Source organism: Bombus terrestris, chromosome 10 (assembly GCF_910591885.1).
Source record: "Bombus terrestris chromosome 10, iyBomTerr1.2, whole genome shotgun sequence".
Taxonomy (NCBI): Eukaryota; Metazoa; Arthropoda; class Insecta; order Hymenoptera; family Apidae; genus Bombus; species Bombus terrestris.
In genome coordinates, this window is record NC_063278.1 from 4,396,241 (window position 1) to 4,419,506 (window position 23,266).

Here is a 23,266-nt window from a genome sequence, read left to right on the forward strand (position 1 = left end):
AATCGAGCAAAATTGCACTACAGCGCTACGGAGTCACCGGTAATCTCAGTGAGATAAATTTATTAATGATGATTATACACCAAAACTATATCTCTTGTAGGTAATATTTCAACATTATATGTATCGCATAATAAAAAATTCATCGTGGCGCCACGGCCAAACTTTATGAAACTGGCGTGGAATTCAACGTGTTAATTATATTTTCGTTATCGTGTATGAACCACAGTTGAATAATTTACACGTTTAATATTTCAAGTAAAAATTATATACGGCTAAAAAATTTAATATTAACGATGGTACTTTAGAAATATTCGAGACGAAGATGGAAAAATTATAAGATAGAACGGACGGGGAAGTAACGAAACGCGCAATGTGAAAAATGATACGAACAGCGTGAACGACCTTTTCATAGCCTGAGCAAGTCAAGAAACTTTCATTACGATTAAACGTTCATGGGACATAAGTAACTCGTGACTGGAAGATTATTTTTTGCTTCATGAATGATTAAAACGGGTAATTGCTATAGCATTCTTTATTACAAAAAAGTAGGATAAAATTCCATATATTCATCTGATAGGTTTAATCATAAACAATGATTTAACTGTTATTATTTAATTTCATACCTCGGTAAAATTTATGATTGACAACTGGATGGTATTTATGAAAGGCAATGTGTAGTAATATCTTCTTAAATGTATATGAAATATTTAGAATGACAAAAATAAGACAAGGAATGAATTAAGCTTTCTGTGTAATTTCATCTTTAAGTACCTAGCTGCTGTCAAGAATCTTAAAAAAGTATTCCACCTGTATACAATCATAATGAATATACATACATACATAAATTATATATTTAATACGTAAATATAAAAATACTTATGAAAATTGATTTTACCTCTAATATTCCATCTTCCGGTAAGTCAGAACAATGTACAGCATTTTGTACTTTTGTTTTTCCGTACTTTGCTCGAAGAGTATCTGGTCTCACTTGCCGTGCAATATCCTATTATACAATAATACGTATATGTATATAGTATCACATAGAAAGTAAAATAAAGAAAAAAATGATAAAAATTCTTATTATCTATATATATTTACTGGATCCATAGGTCCGCACAATTTTCTAAATTCTCCTTGGACATCATGTTTTTCTTCTTTATGTTTTATTTCCATAACAATACATGGTCCTGACTGTAGTTCTCCTACCATGGCCTGAAAACAAGATTATTGACACTTCTTAAAAAACACATTACTGTAGTATCGGGGAAAAACCCTGGGGAAAATCGCAATGAACTACAAGTAGAAAAGGAAGTTCTACTACAACTACAACAACTACAAGTATTAAATTCTAATTAAATAGTTATAGTTCTCGGTTTTCGGTCATAATAAATAGATCTATATAATAAATAAAGATCACTAATCCGTGATTTCTATATTACTAATCTAAACGTACCGCATAATCGGGAAGGACCCCCTTATAAACTTCTAAAAATTCCTCCGCGTCAAATAGATTGACAAAAAATTGTTGTACAGCAGAGATAGTATAACCAGCTTTTTGCACATCATCGATAATATTTCCTATAACCAGTAAAGTATAAAATAGTACTTGTTGAAAAAATTATTTATCGTTTAAAAGCACAATTCTCAGTACCAATTAGTTTAGCTTGGACGACATGTGGTTTAATAATACAGCAAGTACAATTTTCTAATGTTGCTGTATTCACTGGTCCCTTTTTACCACTTTTTGGATTAGGGAAGAAAAATTGTAATTCCTGGAAAGAAACATAAAAGAAATAAATCCAAGTATTTGCATCACCTTATTATAAACATTAAAGAATAACAAACTTTTTCTGCTGTTTCCTCATTGTCAGAACCATATACCGCATTGACAATATTATCTTTACCATAACATGCTCTGAGGGAAGATGGGGCTTTTGCAACAGCTTCCCTGGGATCTTCCGGTCCCATCACTTCTTGCCAACGTGTAATTGCATGATCACCTAATAGTTCTAAAGCTACAATAGGACCAGAAGTGAGATAATTCACTATATACCTAATAAAAGATACAAGAAATAATATTTGTATATCAAATTTAAAAATGTATTTAGCATCAGAACATATCGTACGCTATATTGGGCTCCTCTTTATCTCGATATAAGTCTGTTGCCTCTTCTTGCGATAATCTGACCATTTTAATATTGGCAATATGAAATTGAGAGGCAATTATATGTTTTAATATTTCTCCTAACTTATCAACAACAGTAGGTTTCACCATTGCAAATGTTCTAAAACAAAGAGAAACTCATAACAAATTTTAATAAGTATCAGTGAAAGTACTGACAGAAATAACGGTGTACTTTTGCATTTTTGTTTGCAATTTTATTCGTGTGGTACAATCCGCATAATCTGTTATCCTTATACTCCTTGAAAATATTGTTACAGTGGCACCTACATAAAAATCTTTTGCCTGAATTCCTTCGCATTTTGTCCTTCTTAGAAATGTTTTCCTGTTTTTTATATCAAACTGAATATTTTAAAAAATACATAATTAAAATTATATTTTTAAAATTATTACGAATTTAAAGTTTATAACAAACATACCAATTCAACCGTATTATCGAATGGATAATAATATAGATAAAACTTCTTTAAAACACAGGCTATTTTGTCGTACCATTCAGCTTCGAAAATATATTTTTCATTATGGTCCACCGACATTGTTTCAGTTAAATTTATTTTACTAATAAAACCTACAGGTCGAACTTTCAAATTATGTGAGGTTATGTTCCAAATGCATCACCAGCTTTATGCCAAAATTATTTGTACAGTTATGATACATTTGTATAATTATACATTACTATAGAAACTATGATTATTTATACTTTTAACACGTTTCCATAACAACATGATAATAATCACTTATCAGCTGATTAATTTGTATTCATATTTACACGTCTATTGTATGTATGTATAGTATGTATACGATTTGTCGATGCATACGATCATTGATTAACTCTTCTGTGATATAGAATACGAATTGTATAAATATTTCAGACGTCTAAAATAGGAGTATGTACATAGTGACAGAGAAGGAATTTCGTCTCTGACAGTATATAATATTCCGGTATACTCGCTGTTGTCCGACTTTAATCATTGACTAACTTGACAGCTGTCGATATAGCAGTTTTCGTAAACGTATGAATTTTATAAATTTCTGAATTTTTAAATTTCCGAATTTATTCACTACATATATATTACTTATTGTTCCAAAAAGTAAAAATCAAAATTTCGCTAAATTTACTATTTTCATAAAAAACAACTATCAACTAGTTTAATTTAAAAGCAGTGCATATCGAATTGGTCTATGAGAAATATGTATTACGCGTCCGTCTCTGTTATATTTTTATCAAATGCATATAAATTCACCGAAACTACTAACCTAATTCCCTAAACCTTTATTAAGATATTTCTCCAAGAATATTTTTGATGGCGTATTAGCAATTAGTCACGAAATTTCTGCACGAGACCAGGACGGAATCGATCAAACTTATCTTGGTAACGTACAGTATCGCGATTCAGCTTTATTTCTGTAATTATAGGACAGAGGCAGTTGGACCCGCGTAACCAACAGACGCGGGCCACTGCATTGACAGCCGCGGGTAAAAAACTAGCCTCTACGATTCTGTATGTAATTTGCGCGCCAGTGAAGTCACGTCGATTACATTTTATAATTAAATCCAGGGCCTCTCGTTTTCGTGGGCCGGCGGCAATCTAGCTGCTGTCTGAAACACTGAACGTGGCCGTAATTGGAATGTCCACATGAAGCTGCTAAAGTTTTTGCTTCGTTATTTTCCGCCAGGTATGCCAACCGAGCGCCAGTTTCCACGAAATTAACGCGCGCCTGTACCTCCGACACCTCTAAAACGATATTTTCTCTTTTCTGTTGTTTTACAGGTCTCGCTTTGGAGTACACACAGGGCGGAGATGTCAAGACAAAAATGATCGATCTTCTGGATCTGTCTGCCGAGTAATTAAATCTTTTAATATTTTTTGTTAGCGTGTGCAAAGTTTCTAGAAATGAGCTTTCTTAGAAGTAATTTAACTGTTGCGATTCGCTAGAAAATCCTTCATCCTTTTATCTGCAGTTATTTTTACAAAGCAATCTGAAAATAAAGAAAAAGGCGAGCACTGAGTTTCGTTTCAAAGCTCTGTTATTACTCCAATCATTTACAATCCATCACAAAATAATCCGAAGAGCGAGCAAACACCTTAACGCTAAATATTGTTTTTAACTTCTTTAACTACATTCGCAAAATTGTCCGAAGGAAGTAGAAGCTTAGCAATTTGGAGCGCGGTGAAACTTACAGTGTTCTAAAGAAAGAACAGACGTACAGTCGCGCGTCATAATTAAGCTCGTCGGATTATTCAAAAAGGAGGAAAAGGAAATCGCGTGGGTGTATAATTACTTGGCGGGAAGTAAGCGAGTGTGTACGTGTCGTTTTGCAGAACGGACATAAGAGCATTAGCGGAGAGTATAAAAGCGACCGAGCCCGTAATAACCGAAAGTGTAATGGAGCAGTTAGTGGAGACCCTGCAGAAGCTGCAAGCCAAAGTTTGCGAAACAAACGCCAAGCGCTACTACAAATACAAAACCTTGCAGACCCATCTTCTACCCCTTACGAATGTAGCGTTCGATAAACTAGGTAAAAGGTACTCCCGATTAAGATTGTTCCGTGCATTTCTCCTCTAAATTTCATTTTGCCGTTTATCGACTCTGCCATTCTGGATTTTATTCAAACAAAGATGTTATAGTTCTTTCTGTAAGTTTTTTATTTCTGCTTTATGATAATCGACGTCTACGATAACGTCTACGAGACTGGAAATGGTATCCTTTATAAGATTTTATTACAAAAGCAGCTCGTTTTTCTTGACAGAGAAACATTCGTTCTACTACGTTCATATTACTTATTTCATTGTTCGAACGAGTGGGATAAGCTTCTAAAAGTTTGACTATCTATCTTGGAAGTTTATATTCTCTGAAAAGCTTCCGCAACGAGGATAGCTCTTCTATTATCTGGGATTCTAATAATAAATCGTTAACAAAGTTTCTCGCAAATTACATAGTATACAAAATAGCGTCTTTCTTTTTATTAAATACGTACCATGTTAATAAAAATCATCACGTTCGGTTCTTTTTCTTACTCGGTATATATATAAATAAGTATATATATTGATAATAACTTTTATATCGTTAAGAGTGAAATAAATTCTTTTACCAGATGCCTGACAGGCAGCTATGACCGAACGTGTAAAGTTTGGGACATTGACAGTGGAGCGGAGCTTCTTACTCTCGAAGGCCATAAGAATGTGGTCTACACCGTGTCCTTCAACAACCCAATTTCGTACGTCTCGTTGAAGCATTACTCTTAACAATTCATCTGTATCGCCGTCGACCGGAAACGAGGATACGTTCTTTCTCGTTCTCTCTTTGCCGATGAAATAATATCCTATCAAATTCGCTTTAGTCGCTTTCAGCGTACATTTTTCTGCACATACGTATAATTAATATTTGGATCGACTATAAGCAAAATATGCATAAGACGCGTTTTACAGAAAGTGCCAACAATTTTTTCAAATAATTAAAAATTATCTACGCGAAAAGAAACGTAACTTTTATCGTGTAAAAGAGAGATCGATATTTAATCTTCTTAAGAAATAAGCCAAGTAAAAAAGTTAAGCATCGTTCATAGAATAAATAATGAAAAGAAAGGAACAGGAAAATACGGATATGACAAATAAAATTATAGTGTTAATTACAACTAATTACCTTTATTATCCACGACGTAATATTTGTTCCTTAGAGACAAAATCGTAACCGGATCCTTTGACAAGACAGCTAGGATTTGGTGTTCTCGAACAGGCCACTGTTTCCTAACTATGTGGGGACATAACGCTGGAATAACTGTCGCGAAATTCTCACCCAGTTACAATAAAATCGGGACGGCTTCCCTAGACACGACGTCAAAGATATTTGAGTTAACAACAGGTATATTTAAAACCATAAGTTAAAAAATAAAATAAAAATTCATTCATATTGATATTAAATATGCCTACCTATTCTAAATAATTGTAACGTTCAAATCTTAGAATAACAACATAGTCGAACGTGGATACAAATTAATAATAAATTAGAATTGGTATTCTGAAATATTTGACATTTGTACGTAGAAGGAACATTTATTTAATAGGCGAGGAATTAGGAACGTTGAGGGGTCACACGGCAGAAATAATCGCTTTACATTTCAACAACGATGGGGCTCAAATGATAACAGGTTCTTTCGACGGTACTGTTAATATTTGGGATACGAGAACGTTCAGGTGAGCGCTGATTCTCCATTTCTCTTGTAAGAGTCCAATTCCTTGTTCATAAAAATTTGTATTTATGTAGAAATATCGCCGATATATTAATAATACTGGGTAATGTACGAAAACGACAAAGAAAGCAACAGATTTAAGTTAATCTCTCTCTCTCTCTTCCTCAATATTTTCTATTTCCTATTGTCTCTTCTATACATATAATTCCATATTTACTGTTGCTTCAGTCGCACAAGCGTTTTAATCGGTCATCGATCGGAATTATCAAATTGCGTCTATAACTTTGACTACTCGTTAATCGCCTCGTCGTCCATGGACAAAACGGCCAAAGTTTGGGACACGAGGATGAATTCCTGCTTGGCCACTCTGCGAGGCCACGACGACGAGGTCCTGGACTTGACCTTCGACAACAACGGGAAAAAGTTGGCGACCGCGAGCAGCGACACCACTGCTCGAGTTTGGGATGTGAGCACCAATTTTCAGCAGTTAGCCTCGATGAGAGGCCACCGAGAAGAAGTCTCGAAAGGTGATTATCTTACAATGACAGACAAAAATATAATAAATTCTACTATTCACGAGTATTTTGTGCTATCACGAGTATAAAATCTATTTTATTATTTATTTATAAATTTATTATTTATTCATAAATGTCTCGATAACCAAGGGCTAACGAAAGTTGAACGTAGACGTGAACATTATGCGAAGATATTTTTTGTTTTTCGATTCTATATATTTTCTGTCTTGAAACGTGTATCGTCTGTTGCGATGTAATATTTCTCTTGAATTACAAACTTTTCGTTTACAAAACTCAATTTTTGGCACAAATACTCTGATAACTCTTATCTAATTTGTATCGTATTTTTCATTTCCTTTGATCAACGACAAAATTTGCTGGAAATTAAAGGGAAAATTGCTTTAGTCTGCTTCAGTCCAAATAGTCAGCATCTGCTGACGTCATCGTTGGATGAGACGTCAAAATTATGGTCTTTGGAGAGTGGATGCTGTATACAAACGCTAGATGGTCACACAGACGATGTCTTCAGTTGCGCCTTTTCCTATAACGGCGATACTATTATCACGGCAAGCAAAGATAATACTTGCATGATTTGGAGATGACTCGATTGGTTCCAGGTGTGTCCTTAGCTTATAATTGTTATGTTGTTCATCGTTTATGTTGTATACTTTTATGCAATTTAAACGTTATTTACTTTGATTTTGTAAACCAGAGTTGAATATCTTTAAATCTGTTTATTCCTTTTAAGCGTACTTTTGTCTAAGGCGACCGTATTTTCTTTAAATTTACTAAATTATACATGTCATTAGAGTTTTCTGGAAAGTTCATTATAATTCAAATATTTAAGATCTGAGAATTGCAAGTTTTATAGAATAAATTACATAGATGGAATTGTAACTTCCACAAATGTCTTTTAATTTTTATACATCTTGGCGTTGAAGCAAAAATAGTCGGGAATACTAAGCATAAAATTTTAAGTGAAAGTTCTTTATTGCAAATTATTATGAGAATCATTCAGTAGACATAAAGTAGATCATTCATTAATTTCTATTATAAAATTAATGTATTTTAGTTTTAAAATAAAATTTTCCGATTTACGGGATTTTCAATTATATAAACTAACTGAAGTAAGAAATCTCTAAATTCAATTAGTAGAAGGTTAATGACAGTTATTCGGTACGAAAATGTATTCGATGGTTCAAGAAAATTATCTTCTCCTCTCTCGGAACACGATAACTGTCATATGAAAATTACCAAGTTTCGATCAATTTCAGAAAACAATTGTGATTAATTCGCTTGGTAACTTTACTGGGATGGTGCATAAAGACGTTCGCGTGAATAATTGAGCGGTATGAAGCGTAGTATATATAACGAAAGCTTAAACGATCGATTTAATGATCGTACTAATTCAGGTACATCATCGTTCAATGTATGATCTAGTCTTTTCACTTATTAGCACAGTTACATAAGTACCATCAATCGGTACTGATTAGTTTTACATATTTCCGTTTGAGCTAATTAATATTTCACTGTTTCTGACCTAACAAGAGATAAATGTTTCAATTAAAAGATGTTAAATATATAAACACGCATCTAAATTGAAACATAGAAATACGCACACAAGATGTTCTATCTGTGTAATGCGATAGCTTGAAATACCTTATACTTATTGTTGATGACAGAAAAAGTGTTAAAAAAAAAAACAATATTCAAAACAAACCTTCTTTACCTTGCGTATACTTTGTTGTAAACGAACAAAGTATAATATTTAAGATTCTTCGCCAGTACTCTTTTAAGTGGAATCAAACGTAAATTGAATGTCATGAGATTAGTAAGAGAACATTTATTTAAAAGGAAAGAAAAAATTAATCAATATGATTAATTTATCAACGTTACGTATTTTAAGATCAAGCGACCATAATGTCTAAGTTAAATAGCATGCTCTGTATATTCGTAATATGAACGTAATTACTGCGTCAACAGTATTCGCGATATATTACAAGTAGAATAGCAATGATAATGATTACATCTATACAATATTCTACACATTCTACGGATATAAACGTATCTTGCCAGCACGAAACGAATGTTATTCTTAAAGGCCGACAACGTAACAAACCATAATATCGGATATGTTTTGCATACCGTAATATTGTTCTCTTCCAGTAGGATACAAACACGATAATAATTGTAAATAAAATATGAAAGCGAAGATAATCGGTGGGAATGCAATATCTCTGCGAATGAATTGTTTGCAAATGTACCAATTATTCGAAACGTAATATGATGTTACGAGGATGGTATTTGTTGGCAACGTCCTTCAAAATGGAACCAGCAGCGCTTTATAATGAAACGGGTACGAATACTTGGCGGGACGTTTAATTAAAAGTCGCCTCTTAAAGGCTGCAATTACACCTCTGCCGTATCGCACGGTAATTAAAACAATATCACGTTCGAAAAATTACGTAACTTTACACTCAGCATTATTAGCGCAATTAAGTTCCGGCAAGGAGACAGTTTTGATCTTTTGCAATATGCTGTTTCACGATGTGTATTTCAAAAATCTGTAATCATATTCTTCGTTTGTAAACGAACGACATTTTATTGTACATACAGCAGGCTAACTGTTGTTCTTATTTCGCCTATCATTTCTCGGCTATTGTTATTGTTACATCGATATTACCAGGGGGTACGATAATTCTCGATCATAAATCATAGTGCACGTCTGTGAACCAAAATCGATAATTTACAAAGGCATTTAAAATGTAGCAGAACAGAGACTGCAATTAAGCGTTTTTCGGTTATCTTTTTCATTTATAATGGCCATGTATATCTGAGAGGAAGTATTAAAAAATGGCTCGATTTCGTGACACGAGATACTGCGTTTTGGAACGATGCCAAGAATAGCGAACCTAAATGTAAAGTTTGTTCCATTTTTTAAAACGGTTCCGTCATAAATTCAATTCCGTCATATCGAATATACAATGTTGCTTCTAAAATGGTATGGTTTGTCATCTGATTTGCACGCGTCACAAATATAAAATGTATTCGTGTAATTAGACTGCCACGTTTATTCAATTTTCGTATATAACGCGTGGTATGCGAATAATTCGCTAGTAATTGCAAACAGAAAAAATGCAAATTAATAGACCAAGATAAATCTTAAAGAAACAAAATGATAAATTAAATTATAAATGAAAAATCAAACGAATGAGATCTACATACAGGCATATAATGATTTAATGATATAATGATTTGTAAAAATATGTATTAGCTTCTCTCAAGATTGTTCCTTGTGTTACTTTTTACACGTCGATGGAAGTAAACGTATCCTGTTATTATTGATCATACTATGTTAATAAAAATTTACATTATTGGTCATTATATTACTTAATGTCCATGTGTGATACAGAATAAAATTAAGTACGTGTTGGTTAAGCGAGTTACACCTTCGTTGTGTTGCACGCTAATTAAAATATCGCGTTGGAAAAATTACATAATGCGTTGTCTTTTACGTTATGTTTACATTATGTTCTGCCACATTTGCGAAATATCATGTTATATTATGTTAATATTATGATAATATTTATATCAGGTAAATATCGAAGAAAGAATAAAATCTTAATTACGCTTTACTATACTATACATGATTTATTTATTCATGGCCACGAAACGCCAAATATTTGGAAAGGTATGGTCGAGTGGGAGAAGCTACCTCGAAAGTGTCATTCTCGATTGTATACTTATACGAACAAACTGGCTGCTACTGTCTCAGTTGTTGCCCTCTACTCAGCCCATAAGACAGCGTCGCGTCGTTGAGAACAGTTCAAATTGTTGCCAGTGTAACATATTGAACGTAACACGGCCTTTTGTAAAACCTCTCATAAAGCACCGGGGATCTAAAATTGTCGCTGAATACACCAACAAAGGACTGAACATTTTTATACATCTTTTCGAAGGATTCGTTTCCTGAATACAGATCTGTGTTTCGATTTTGAATCACGTTCGTTTCAACGACCAAGCTTTATCGTGTGCCATTTCCTCTTCTCCGAAACGTCGAAACAAAATGTGAAATAACTTTGTGTTAAAATCAGTCACAGTGGGGAGATACTTTTTTCGCTAACTATGATCGATCTATCGTTGCAGAGTGCGTTCGTTGAACGAATTAAAAAATCGTGTTTGAGCGTGTGTCGTCGACGAAGAAGACTGTAGAAAATGGTAATCGATTTGCTGTGTAACCCTCGAAATAGCCGGTTTCGTTTAAAGAAATAACGTGCGTTATGTGCATGTTTCAATGCTGAGCAATTCGCGTTAAAGTTTATCGAAAATTCGAATGGTTTGAGGAAACAGGTAGATAAATTTGAAGGTAACAGAATTACGATTCTGAATACCAGGTGAACGTAAAGATATCATTTATCGATATACTGTTCGTTCATCGCAAATATATTCGCGTTTGCACGCGTGCCAAGATAATACACAATCGTTAAAGTAACAAGTTTATGCATTAGAAAATTTCCCGATACGTGCACCTTTCGTCTGCTAATGACATCCGAGAACAACAATTTCAATTTCAAACGAATGTGTTCTAGTTCTACGCAAAATAGATATCGCGATTACCGCTATCATAGATAAACACAAACGTAAAAATAATTATAAACGAATGATAAACGAAGACTCGCCGTAATGCAAAATATCTATACTGATAAGAGTCCTATATTTCCGCGTCGAGCCGCTTATACTTAAATTCTCGTCAAAGTGTCATCAAACCGTATAATGGCGTCCATTAAACTGCAATCACGCTAATTGCGTTCCCGTATATGCCACCGCACCGTCATAGCGCAAACGTTGTGTCGGAGAATTCTATGAATGGATTCGAAAGGATATATATTTGAAATAGGAATCGCGTATAGTTAGCGCTATCGAGATCGCAAAATCTCGACGAAGATTTAATATATCACATAGTTTGAATTGACGAGACTTTCCTCCCAACTTAAGTTTCAAAAAGCTTTCGTTCTCTTTCTAACTACGATACTACGCCTCATGTATACATAGATGGAATTATAAGTCTGACTGCGGATTTTTACGCAAATTCATACTTTTGACAACATAACTCAAAAAAGTAGAATCCGAGAAGAAAATTGTTCTACCTACCAAATACCGTAAGAAGCACCATACATTGGATATATTACATATTTCTTCGTATTATGTGCATTTTCTGCCGCGTTGTACTTTCAAATTTCCTATAAACGCATAAAAGTAGTCTGCCTGTAAAATTTAACAACCATAGTATAATTTCATAGGTAGGATAACGATTTGACAGCCACGGCATGATCTGGCAGGTGGTTTCACAGCCGTAAAATGTGATCCGATAGTCATGGTGTAGAAGTCAAAGACAGGAGAGAAAATTAAGAAGACAATCGGTCTTGATAGAAATTCTAAAAATAGGTGAACGATACTGTAATTCACGATTTCATTTTGTCTATCCTATCGACTGTGCGGTGTTTCGAAGTAGGCTGATAAAAGCACACAACTGGAAACCGGTTTGCTGGCCTTGTGCGTTTTCTCTGGAATTATGACACGCACTTTCGTGGACCATGGGAAGGGAAATCTCTTTGGAGCGTACAAACAGTCCCGCAGCTTGTAACGTGAATCGGTCCGAACGATTATCTCGCGTTGCTCCGAGGCAATGAATAATTAAAGAATTCTCGAAGTGACTGGGATCAAAGGAAGGCGCCAATTAAGGTGAATAAAAGGGTGGCGCAGGTTTTAAAAGATTAACAGATTTAACAGATTTTAACAGGTTTCGAAGGTTTAAGATACAAAGAGATAGGGAGTTTTTAACAGATAAACGTATTGAAATGAATGAAAAGTAAAGGATCCGTATAAAATAGGTTGCCAGGTTGCTTGAAAACTTAATCTGTTATTTCATATTAATCTGTTATTTAAAATCACACTTATCTTTGTGCCTACATTTTCTAAATTTTACTCTATTTAGAGTACGAAGAATTTATAGATAGAAATAAGACGTACAAATATATCTAATTCTAAATATAACTTGAACTTTTTACCCTTATTCTATTCTAGTTTCAATTCGAATATCTAGCATCGATATCGATGTGTTCTCAATTTTCCAAGAATACGTATGTCTATTTATTTGGTATTTGATTATTGCTGATCTTAGATTTTTAAAGTAACTGGGACACTCAACTGGTTTCCAAATGTTAAACCTTGCAACACCTTCGATATTGTTTCTTACGTACGTTAAAGCACTGACACCAAAAAGATGCTCTTGCAAATTCAGCTAAAACGCGAACAGAACGTAATGTTGTACCTGCACATTTTTGACTGCCACTTTATACGCGATAGCCTTTCTTCTTAGAATTCCTTTTCGATAAATAGCTACGAAAACTGCAAAGCGTCAATGAAAATCGATAAATTGTTCGGCATCTGTGTATAATCTCTAGCAAGCTGAGCTTTGAATTATCTCGAAAACACTGCCAGCAAATCGAGCTTCGCACGGCCACAATCTTCGAAATGACCCCTTTCGCCACGCAGCGGAGCAAACGAATCCATCGAGAGCATAGTCGATAGGTCGAGTTTAGCCAAGATAAAACGAACAAAGTGGTCAGAGGAATCCAAGAGCTCACCTCAGTCCCAAGTGGACCGATCTAGCACGAATTTGGCGCGAAAAGAAAGTTGGAGTATCTATTCCTGTTCTAGATGTTTCGTTGGGAGAACAAACTTCAAACTGTAGCTGCGAACGACGCTGGATCCGCCCTAACGACGAGAATAGAGGTTTGATAGCCAGGCCAGGTCTTCTGTGTCTTCGTTGCGATCGTTACGTCTCTAATTAGCAGTGTCACCGAGAAAAGGCAAAAGACACGAGACGGACGCGAATTAATTAACGAGCAATCTCGTTGCCGGTTGTGTGACATGTAATTAAGTATTGCCGTGGAAATTCTGGTATCTCGAGTTCCTGGTCCCTTCGCATTTCGGTGAATATCGTGAAAATAACAAGAGACGTTTCGTAAATTCCTTCGTATGGACCTTTGTAGCGTATTACGTAGTGACAATTAATAATTACTGTGTTATTCGAGGATAATTTGCAATAAACGTTAGACAAATCTGTTTTGGACAAATTTATGCGATCTGTGATGTGTTCGATAGAGAGACAATTAATCTGTGAATTAAGAAGCTGAAGTAAAATTCGCGAGGTAAGAAATTATCAAGTTATTCGAACAATTTTAGAACCAATACTAATAATAAATTATTCGTATAGATAGCAAACAGTTATTTGGACAAAACAGAGAGGATAATTTACGACGAATAATTTATACTAATTATTAAACGGATAAAATACTTTACAAAGCTATATTTATCCCGATAACTATCTCAAGCAAATATTTGTTCGAAATAATTCGAATATAATGCCCCAACTCTGCAAAATACCTCCTCCTATAGTATGTTCGTAGCATTGCGCTCGTTTCAAAGTCCATTCCAATAAATCCAATATACCGTTGTAATAAAAAAAGCCTCTCTGATGTCTAACATTGTACGATCGGTTTTAAAATCCTTTTGATATAGTAAAATTTCTGTAGAATATTTGGCTGGATGCGTGTTATCGGTGAATGTTCGTAATCGTAAAGAAAAAAAAAAAAAAAAAAATCAGAACGAGAACGAGAGGTCTTGCAATGGGCCACGATAAATAAAATGTCCTGTCAGCAAAGCAGCATGCACGGTGCTCCTGCAACGCCGAGAATCGAATGGTGTTGCTCGCTCGTGATAAAGCACGAATTCGCGCGACGCTTCCTTCGGTAATAAAAACCGAGATACAGAGAGAGGCTGGTTCTACAACGGTGGATGGCTTCATGCATTCACTCGTTTAACGTAGGGAGATAAAGGGGCTTCTCGGAGCGCGATTTATAGGCTAGTGGATTTCCACAGAGCTGAAATTGTAAGGATAATTAGATTTCGGACGAGTGGAACGCAGATAAGACACTGTTATATTACAGCGATGGATTTTTTCCCGATTATATCGCTTGACAATTGTTTGAAACGATTTAGAATTATTCTATTTGAGAATTTCCATTTCGATAGGATCGTCTTATCGTGGAATTTATTTTAAATATTTTGCAATTATTCTAAATATTTTAGAGTTTAATTTCAAATGCTTTAGAATTCCACTTTAAATACTGAAAAATTACGTCTTAAACGTCGGATATTTATTAAAGCATATTATTATTATTATTATTATTATTTTTCTTATTTAGAAATTGATATATTTTAATATCATTCAGACTCTAGTCTATCGTTTGGAAATTTATTTTACGCATATTTCGGAATTACTTTATTCGCAAGATTATTTTCAATATTTTAGAATTAATTTACTCGGAAATTTTATTTTATTCGAGAGTTTATCTTAAACATTTGTCTATTAGGATTTTCTATACAATTCAGCAACTATGAATTTTTTTCTAATTCATTTGTTGGTACCTCGTCTGTCCATTCTACCTTTGAGAGGCTTTAGTTTTTTTTGTTCTTATACCTGCTTTTATCGGTTATAGAAGGTCGCTAAATTCATTTGCTATTTGGATAGCAAATATCATTATCGATAATCGTTTAGTTAAACTCTTGTGTTATAATATTATACAACGTCACATTGTAAGCAATTTTATCGATATGTTATGAACGTAAAATTACGAACCAACGAACTACGACGAATATTTTCTGTTTAATAGAAATGACATTTTACCGGCTTGCAGCAGTAAAACTTCCCAATTGTATTTGTATGCAGCTGTTTTAGCAATAAAATCGACAAAATTAAAAGCGGCCTGTTTCTATGATCTTTATGTTTCTCCCGGGAAACAGGATATTGCTTTTCTGAGTAAGCACTTGCTCCTATAAAAAGTATAATTGAACTGGAAAACAAGATTGTATATTCCAAATCAACAAATGGAACGCTTACTCGGTCGTTCGTCCTTTTTAATACTCGCGTAATTACTCAGCATGTGCTCGTATCGCGATAGGATAATGAACAGGGAAACGTTTTCATTACGGCGTTCTTGGAGAAAACGAAAGTTTCTCCATATGGGGACACGCTATCTTACTGTACTATGCTATTACTCTGCTATTATGCTTATTATTACTATGCTATTATGTATTTTTCTCTTCCGTTGATTATTCGAGGTCGGCAAATCATTGTTTAGTTGACATTACCATGAGAACAAAGAAAGTGTGTAAAATCGCGTATTCAGAAAGGTTCACATTATGCTTAATTTCTCCAAGATCAAATAGCGAAGTAATACTAGCGAAAGTTGTAAAAAATAATAATAACTAAATATAGGTGCTTTGTTGCATATTGTTTTGCAGAGGTGAAAAATATAAAAGGTAGAAAAATATATTAAAAGAATAAACTACAACAAATTTCTAAATTATCGAGTCACGAGGAAAATTTCATTTTCGGCTAGCGTAAAGATTCTACTGAACGAGTCGCATAAGAAATTGCACAGGAAATCCTTTTAATATTATGCACGAGAAATCAACGAACGTCTCAAGGGAACTGAATGAAATATCCTAGTCGAAGAGAATTAACACTTTGACTGCCACTCCAAAATCACATGTTTCGCTCAGGACAACATTCTTCCCCAATGGACCGTTTATCTTATTGGTGGTCACGGGTGACCATCGTGGCGCCTCGATAACAGTTAATAGCGACATATTATAACAAGACTATGCGAGCTTACAACTAAGTCAATGCGGTCTTCTCAAGCTGGCAACTAAGTAAGTGCGGTCCGCTCAAGCTGGCAACTAAGTCGGTGCGGTCCGCTCAAGCTGGCAACTAATTGAGTGCGGACTTTCTCGATACCGACTACTCCGCATTCTCGCGATGTTTCTTCCGGAGAATCCTAAGTTCTTAACCAAGTGCTTCACAGCTCTATTCTGTAGTATCGCTCTCTACACTTTTTCTATTTCCTTGGAAAACAATCGTGAGACGTTTTTCCATAAAATTTCTTTTTATCTATTTATCTGTGTTTTAAGATGGTCGCGTAAGCGATCGAAAATTCGATGCATGCAATCGCGACAAGATCGTTAATGGTGAAATCGTGTTGAACCTAAAGATGTCTCTCTTCGAGGACTCTTATCTTCGATCCACGTAAAAACCGATCGACCGCCATTCCTCTTACTTTTCCACTGGGTCACGTTCTACCAGGAAGTCGTGACAATGGTTCAAGAAGAATTAGTTTTAGTACGAGAGAGGAAAACGAAGAGGGATGAAGAATTAAGTGTATCAACTCTGTTGTCTTCGTTTTGTCGTCTTTAATCCAATTATATTTCTTCAAAGTTGAAAAATGTCGAGCTTGTTGAGCAAATTATGAAGATATTCTCTTAAAACGTTAAAAATCCCGTGAAACGAACAAAAGATTGAGATATAAAATTTCGAGATTTAAGCGTGAGCAAAGTTAATATTTAATAAGTTCCTATTTATTATAGAAAGTTTTTATTCGTATAACTAATTAACATATTAATAGAAATATACTGAATTAATGTGATATCATCTGTGTAATAGTAATATTTATTACTACCGTTGCTGTATTACAGTGCTGAGAATATCTCAGAATCATTCTTTTAGGAAGGCACAGAAGACAGTTTGCACTGGGAAACTTTAAGTAGTACAGATTGCAAAAACTTAGGTAACTAAAGTTTTTATGGTCGCACAGGAAGGAAGTAAGTTGTGTAGAATAATGTGAATGGATTGTTCGTGCCGCAATATGTTTCTAAATTCTTGTGATATACGTGGAAAGTTTATCCATTGTATTACATGGCAAATATTCTTTGTGTCATGTACAATCGTAAATCGTCCTCATTTCTACAACAACAAAATTTTCTTGCACGTCAAATCCAGAAATATCATACACAACGTGTCTGAAATCAGTTCATCGACCAATTAATGCTTCTCGCGCTTACAAAACGAAATAGTTCAAAAATAATTATAATTTCTATTTCGAAACTTTATCGACATTTTCTATTATCCTGATTGATAACTAACTGTCAATTTGTAGCGATACTTTCGCCCTCGAAGAATGCAAACGATTCGACATCCAAGACGCTTTAACCAAAGACATTCCATACAGATCGCATAATTTAACCGGAGCATCTATTATCTTGTTAGTTCGATCGTTACCAGCTCCATTATAGTTCATTCGCACTTCTCAACGATTGTCTTACGGTTTGAGAATGCACTGAATTTATTGTTCGTTAGGCGCGAGCGATGCCGAACAGCGAAATACTACTCGTACTTTGAAAATTATTATTCCAATCATCTATCTATCATTTTCTTTCTAAAACGACGTATTGTTTTTTCAGTTATAATGATGACTGGGGTCGATAATCTCGCGTACGACGCTCCGGACAATGCGGTGAGTAAATATCAACGAGGATAAAGAATAATTAAGTAAGCGTAGGTAAAAATTACTTCAAGCCATAGTCATCGTCATTAACCATCGATACTGCTATATTATGAATTCGTAGCAATGTTACAGATTGTCACAGATTAATACAATCTTCTGTAACGTAACACCAAATCCTGGCTGAAACGTCGAGATGAACAAAATCTTGGGCATTCTGTAATTTTAACAATCTCATTTTTCGTGAATCAACAAATTGCTCATCGTTCTAACATTCATTTAATATAAATAATAACAAAGAGCGTATTTTACGATATAGGGAAATCGTTCGGCCGAATGCACTTCATTTAGGGGACGAATGAATGCATCGGCAATGCCAGTGCAGCCATTATACCGTATAAGGAGCAAAGTTGGACGTTCGAGAAGTCGAAATTGAGATAATTGAATTTCAAACAAGCGAAACAATGTCGTAGGAGTAATTTAAACGTTTAGGCCGGTCGGAGTCGGGGATGAGATAATCCCTTCTCGGCCAATTTCTCCTTCCTTCAGACGCAATCTTTAATTGTTTCGACTGAAACAACTGGGTCTATGCGACAAATAAACGCTTTAATCCGATGTTGTTAATTAAAACGCTCTTTTTCTATCTTTTCTCCTAGCGACGAGATAAATCTAATAATACTCTTACGCGGAATATCGAAGTGGAATAATTTTTCAATTTTAGAGAAAAGAAGGAAAGATACGGTGAATGGAAATAGATTCTATTAAAGTGTACCCAATATGGAAAAAAGCAAACGAGAAAAGAATCTTTCGTTTTTCTATTTCAATTCGTATAAATGACTATCTGTGATGTTCTTAAATGCACGAACAACTTCAACTAACTGCGTTAAATTTTTGCAATTACAACCGGTCGAGAGGCAAATTCCTATGTCCTCAAAACTAAAAACTAGCTCGCTATCTTTTCAATTTTCGAGTAACCATGTTAACAACAGGCAGAACGAGAAGCACTCGCACGTGCTTATGCAAATTCGAAGGAGGACCGCAGGGGATGGAAAATTTGCGCTAGGTCAGACGCTACGGGGATCGGTGAAACGATGCAAGATATTGCACTTGTTTATTCCCGTGGGATAGCCGCTGAAATAACGCCGAGGTTGCTTCGCTGGTGCAACTTTCGGTTTATCGGCCGCGAGATTAGAACGAACTTCACGCTGCGCTTGGAATAAAAAAAGAAAAAAAAAAAAGGAAAGAAATAGGAAGAAAAAGAAGAAAAAATCTGTAAAAGGTGCCTTCGTGGGCAGGTTGAACGGTGTTTTAAAGTTGGCAACTTCGTTGAATCATTTTCACCGTAATCGTCGGAAACCACCGCCCCCTTCGGCTTAACTTTCAAACAGCTACCCCTCAGGGGAGTTATTTAATTTGCGCGTTTGATCGTAAAGCTGCTTCGGTATGGTTTATTAGAATGGGGAAATTGTTGCAAAGGGATTTTAAGAGCGGTGAATTTTTATCGTGGAAAGCTGCGTGGATCGCGGTTTAAGTTTCTGTTAGTTCGTTTAAGTTGCAGCGACGAGGTATTGGATTTTGAGTGTAATAACCGGCGCGCTGAATTGGATTGTTTAGGATGTGTAGCTTTTATTCGCGTAAAATTTTACGCGAATAGATTTGCAAAAACTTTGGAAAGTTACGAGTATGGAATCGTGGTAGAAATATTTATATTTTCCACGTCATGCGCACATATTTGAAGCTTAATTTCGGAAATCGAGAAATTCCAAAGTGCCTACAACTTTCGTGCAAGCGACGCGAAATATCAAAGATGGAAAAAACTGAAGCTTTCTCTCTAGAATTGAGTGTTATAAAAGTAAACCTTTACTTCTTATTCGCTTTTCTCGCTTTATCTTACAGTCGAATATACTTATTTCTTGTTTTAATTGAAATAATTCCATATTTATCACCTTCGCTTATATTCATACCTAGTTATTCATATTATTTAGATTTCAAACAAACAGTGTCTAAACATCTATTTTCTCCGATTCCAATCTCGCAATCTTTCACAAGATATCCAACAGCTGCGAACGGGCTGCTGAAAAATCGAAAGATAAGAAGAATCGTCGACGATGTTTGCCTAAAGAATATTGGCCGGAGGAAAGCGGTTTCGTATGAAAGTCAGGCCGAATTCTTCGACGACGTGTATATCTTGGGGACCCTGGGATCTCAACGTCTGGCACAATGCGCGTACAACGTAAACTCGTTTCAAGCTCGCGGAGAACTCTTGTATTCAGCCGGGTTATCCCGATCCTAGTTTTCATTTAAAAGGAGCTTGCCCTGTCTGTGAAAGCGGTTCGCGCCATTTTCGATACGTACCGGAATCTACGGGCCTTTATAAAAGGAAAGACGAAAAGAGGTTGAAGCTGCTTCCACGGCAAACCTTCGTATTATTAACCTTTTGTAACCGGAATTTTTGTTTGCCTGTCGTGAGAGGAAATTCTATTGTTGGCTCGAAATTTCTTCGATTATTCTACGAAGTAGGAAATGATGAAATATAGAAACGAATCTTGCCACGTATAATGCTCACGTAATATACCTAATCACACCTATTAAATTGCATTTTGTCAATTTTTATATATCTCTTATACTTCTGTTTTCTCTTCTCTTTATTTTTTCTGTAAGATCGATATTATCTAGGGAGGATAAAACTCTAGTCTAAAAGTGATTAAATAACGAAAGATAAATTACGTCAGAATTCTCATAAAATGAATATTCTCTATATCGAATCATGTACCGTTTTATGTATCCTATAATATTATGAAAAATTACATAATTCGAAAATTACGTTAATAAGAAGCTATTAATGGCTTATTTGGCTGTACTATTGCAATTACGATGGGTTTGACGGAACGTATATGAGATCGGCGATCGTTCATTTCCGTAGCTGCGGTGCGTGTGGTTGACGCAGACTGATTCCATCGAATTGCAATATCGAGATGCAGTTTGCTGATACATCGCAACGATAATCGAAAAACAACTTTCGAAAAATTTCACATTGGACAATTTTAATCGCTTGATTTCACGTGTTCATTTCGTCGGATGATTTCCGTAACTGCCAAAGGCAGACGTGTTCGTCTTCCACGAACGATAAATTAAAGCTTCGTTAAAAAGAAACGATTATAATTAAATTAACATACCCTCGATCAACCTGTCGCTCGAAACGAATCAAACTCCATTTCCCTTCAACGCAAAACAGCAAACAAAAAAACCGAAAACCTACATGAACGAAGCACGTTCACTGGTAAGCCACAAATCACTCTCTGCCTTCAATACATCGCGCAACGAACGTCAAAAATACATCTCATAAAAACATATTCCGCTATTCAACCTAACCGACTAACTCCGATAAATCCCATCAATCTTTCCCAATCACTTTATCCATTTGAAAAAATTAAAAAAGGAAAAAGAAAAAAGACAAAGAAGGATGAGGAGAGAACAAAAAAGAAAAAAGGATTTGACGAATTACAGGCTGAAACGCGTATGAATGGCAATCCAGAGGGGAAAATGAGATCATTCACCGGAGGCAAGGCACGTCAACTCGATGACGGAAGCCCCAATTCCTCTGGACGCGATTTTTCCGGAATTTGCGACGCTGACGTTGGAATATGGGACGAAAATTTCGAGCGATCTACATATTTTACACGCACGGCTCCTCTCGTCGTCCCTAGTTTACTTCTTTGTTCTCGTAGCTCTGTTCACTCGGCCATTGTTATCGTTGCCTTCGGTACTATCAGCGGAGTAGTGGAGGGAGACAGGTTTTGGTCGGCTTGGCTTGGCTTGGTAGTTGCGCGCGTTTAATGCCTGCGGGCTACGATTGTGCCGCAATTACGAGGAGTAGTGGCACAGCATCACGAAGATGTCGAAGAGAAAAATAATGGTTAGAAAAGAAGGATGGGGACACTGGCAGACAGGATGGTTCGTTGGGCTGACGAGCATTGTCGAAATTAATGGATCGTGGTCAGGAATACGTGGGAAGAGACTCGCTAGCTACGTATCGCAATCGTGGAAATAGGATTATCGTTGACGTCTTTGTCACTGAGATTTTGGTCCCTTGTGACGGAGAAATAGTTGAAATAACTTGTTGCTTTAGTAGACTTAGACACAATCTAACGCACTGTAGACCTTCTTCGAGTTTTGGACACCTACGATATTCTTGGGCTTTCTTAGGCATTCTTGAGGGTTTTTTGATATATACCTTTTCTTTGAAGTCGATTCTGCCTATATCGTGTAATGTAATTTGACATTAAAACGTTAGATGATGATTTAATACAAGTTTACAAATGGTGGAGAATGTGTTAACATTTTATTGAAGGAAATAATAACGAGACATGATTCTTCTTTCATTTAGAAGATCGAAATTACATGCTACTATATAACGTTAACATTCCTGGGGGAGGCATTTTTAACCGGTTTTCGCGTTGAACCGTGAAAGGAAAAGACTTTGGGGGAGGGAAGCGAGTGGAATGGACGGTAGCAGCTTGCCATCGACGTTCCTCCGTATCGCTCTGAGAGCAACAGGAGACTGTGGCAAGAACGTTTCGTCGGTTAAATAATAGTCGCGTGTCAATTGTAAGGAGACTGCATGCAATTCATGCGCAATTTAGTTGTCTACAAGCATGCACTGAATAATAAAAAACTAACCGCATTAAATAATATAGGGTTTATTTTAACGATGAAAGTAGAATCGTGTGTCCTCTTTCTTTCTTTTTTTCTATTATTGTGTTATTTAATGTGTTATTTATTGTGTTATTTATATCTATTTAATGTTATATATAACTTTTTAGAAAGGAGAGGGAGAGACAGAGCGGATCCAGTTACGTTTTAATTTACGATATCGGTAAAAATCATTTAAAGCTAAGAATAACTCTTCATTCAACGATAATTATTTCAAATTTTTCATTAAATCAATACGATCCAACACACCGTTTACCTG

General features: G+C 35.4%; 3 protein-coding genes across 3 annotated transcripts in view; 2 read left to right on the forward strand and 1 right to left on the reverse strand.

Moving 5' to 3' along the window:
• Positions 1 to 514: 514 nt before the first annotated feature.
• LOC100648716 (nucleoside diphosphate kinase 7) lies at positions 515 to 3,125 on the reverse strand. Its single transcript, XM_003398325.4, has 9 exons — positions 2,602 to 3,125; positions 2,358 to 2,524; positions 2,127 to 2,285; positions 1,846 to 2,053; positions 1,652 to 1,772; positions 1,454 to 1,578; positions 1,099 to 1,212; positions 896 to 1,003; positions 515 to 807 (listed from the first exon to the last, which is right to left on the reverse strand). The coding sequence occupies exons 1-9, from the start codon at positions 2,716 to 2,718 to the stop codon at positions 772 to 774; spliced, it is 1,155 nt and encodes a 384-aa protein (XP_003398373.1). The 5' UTR covers positions 2,719 to 3,125; the 3' UTR covers positions 515 to 771.
• Positions 3,126 to 3,345: 220 nt separating this feature from the next.
• Positions 3,346 to 7,821, forward strand: LOC100648601 (dynein assembly factor with WDR repeat domains 1). The gene is made up of 8 exons (XM_003398324.3): positions 3,346 to 3,859; positions 3,955 to 4,027; positions 4,507 to 4,710; positions 5,280 to 5,402; positions 5,862 to 6,046; positions 6,249 to 6,378; positions 6,603 to 6,901; positions 7,295 to 7,821. The coding sequence occupies exons 1-8, from the start codon at positions 3,820 to 3,822 to the stop codon at positions 7,489 to 7,491; spliced, it is 1,251 nt and encodes a 416-aa protein (XP_003398372.1). The 5' UTR covers positions 3,346 to 3,819; the 3' UTR covers positions 7,492 to 7,821.
• A 2,864-nt stretch (positions 7,822 to 10,685) lies between these two features.
• Positions 10,686 to 23,266, forward strand: part of LOC100648480 (solute carrier organic anion transporter family member 4A1) — a 47,608-nt gene continuing 35,027 nt past the window's right edge. Inside the window, exons 1-3 of the mRNA XM_048409779.1 lie at positions 10,686 to 11,107; positions 13,610 to 14,103; positions 18,254 to 18,306. Coding sequence (XP_048265736.1) covers positions 18,259 to 18,306 — 48 coding nt within the window. The 5' untranslated portion in view covers positions 10,686 to 11,107; positions 13,610 to 14,103; positions 18,254 to 18,258. The remainder of the gene's footprint in view (positions 11,108 to 13,609; positions 14,104 to 18,253; positions 18,307 to 23,266) is intronic.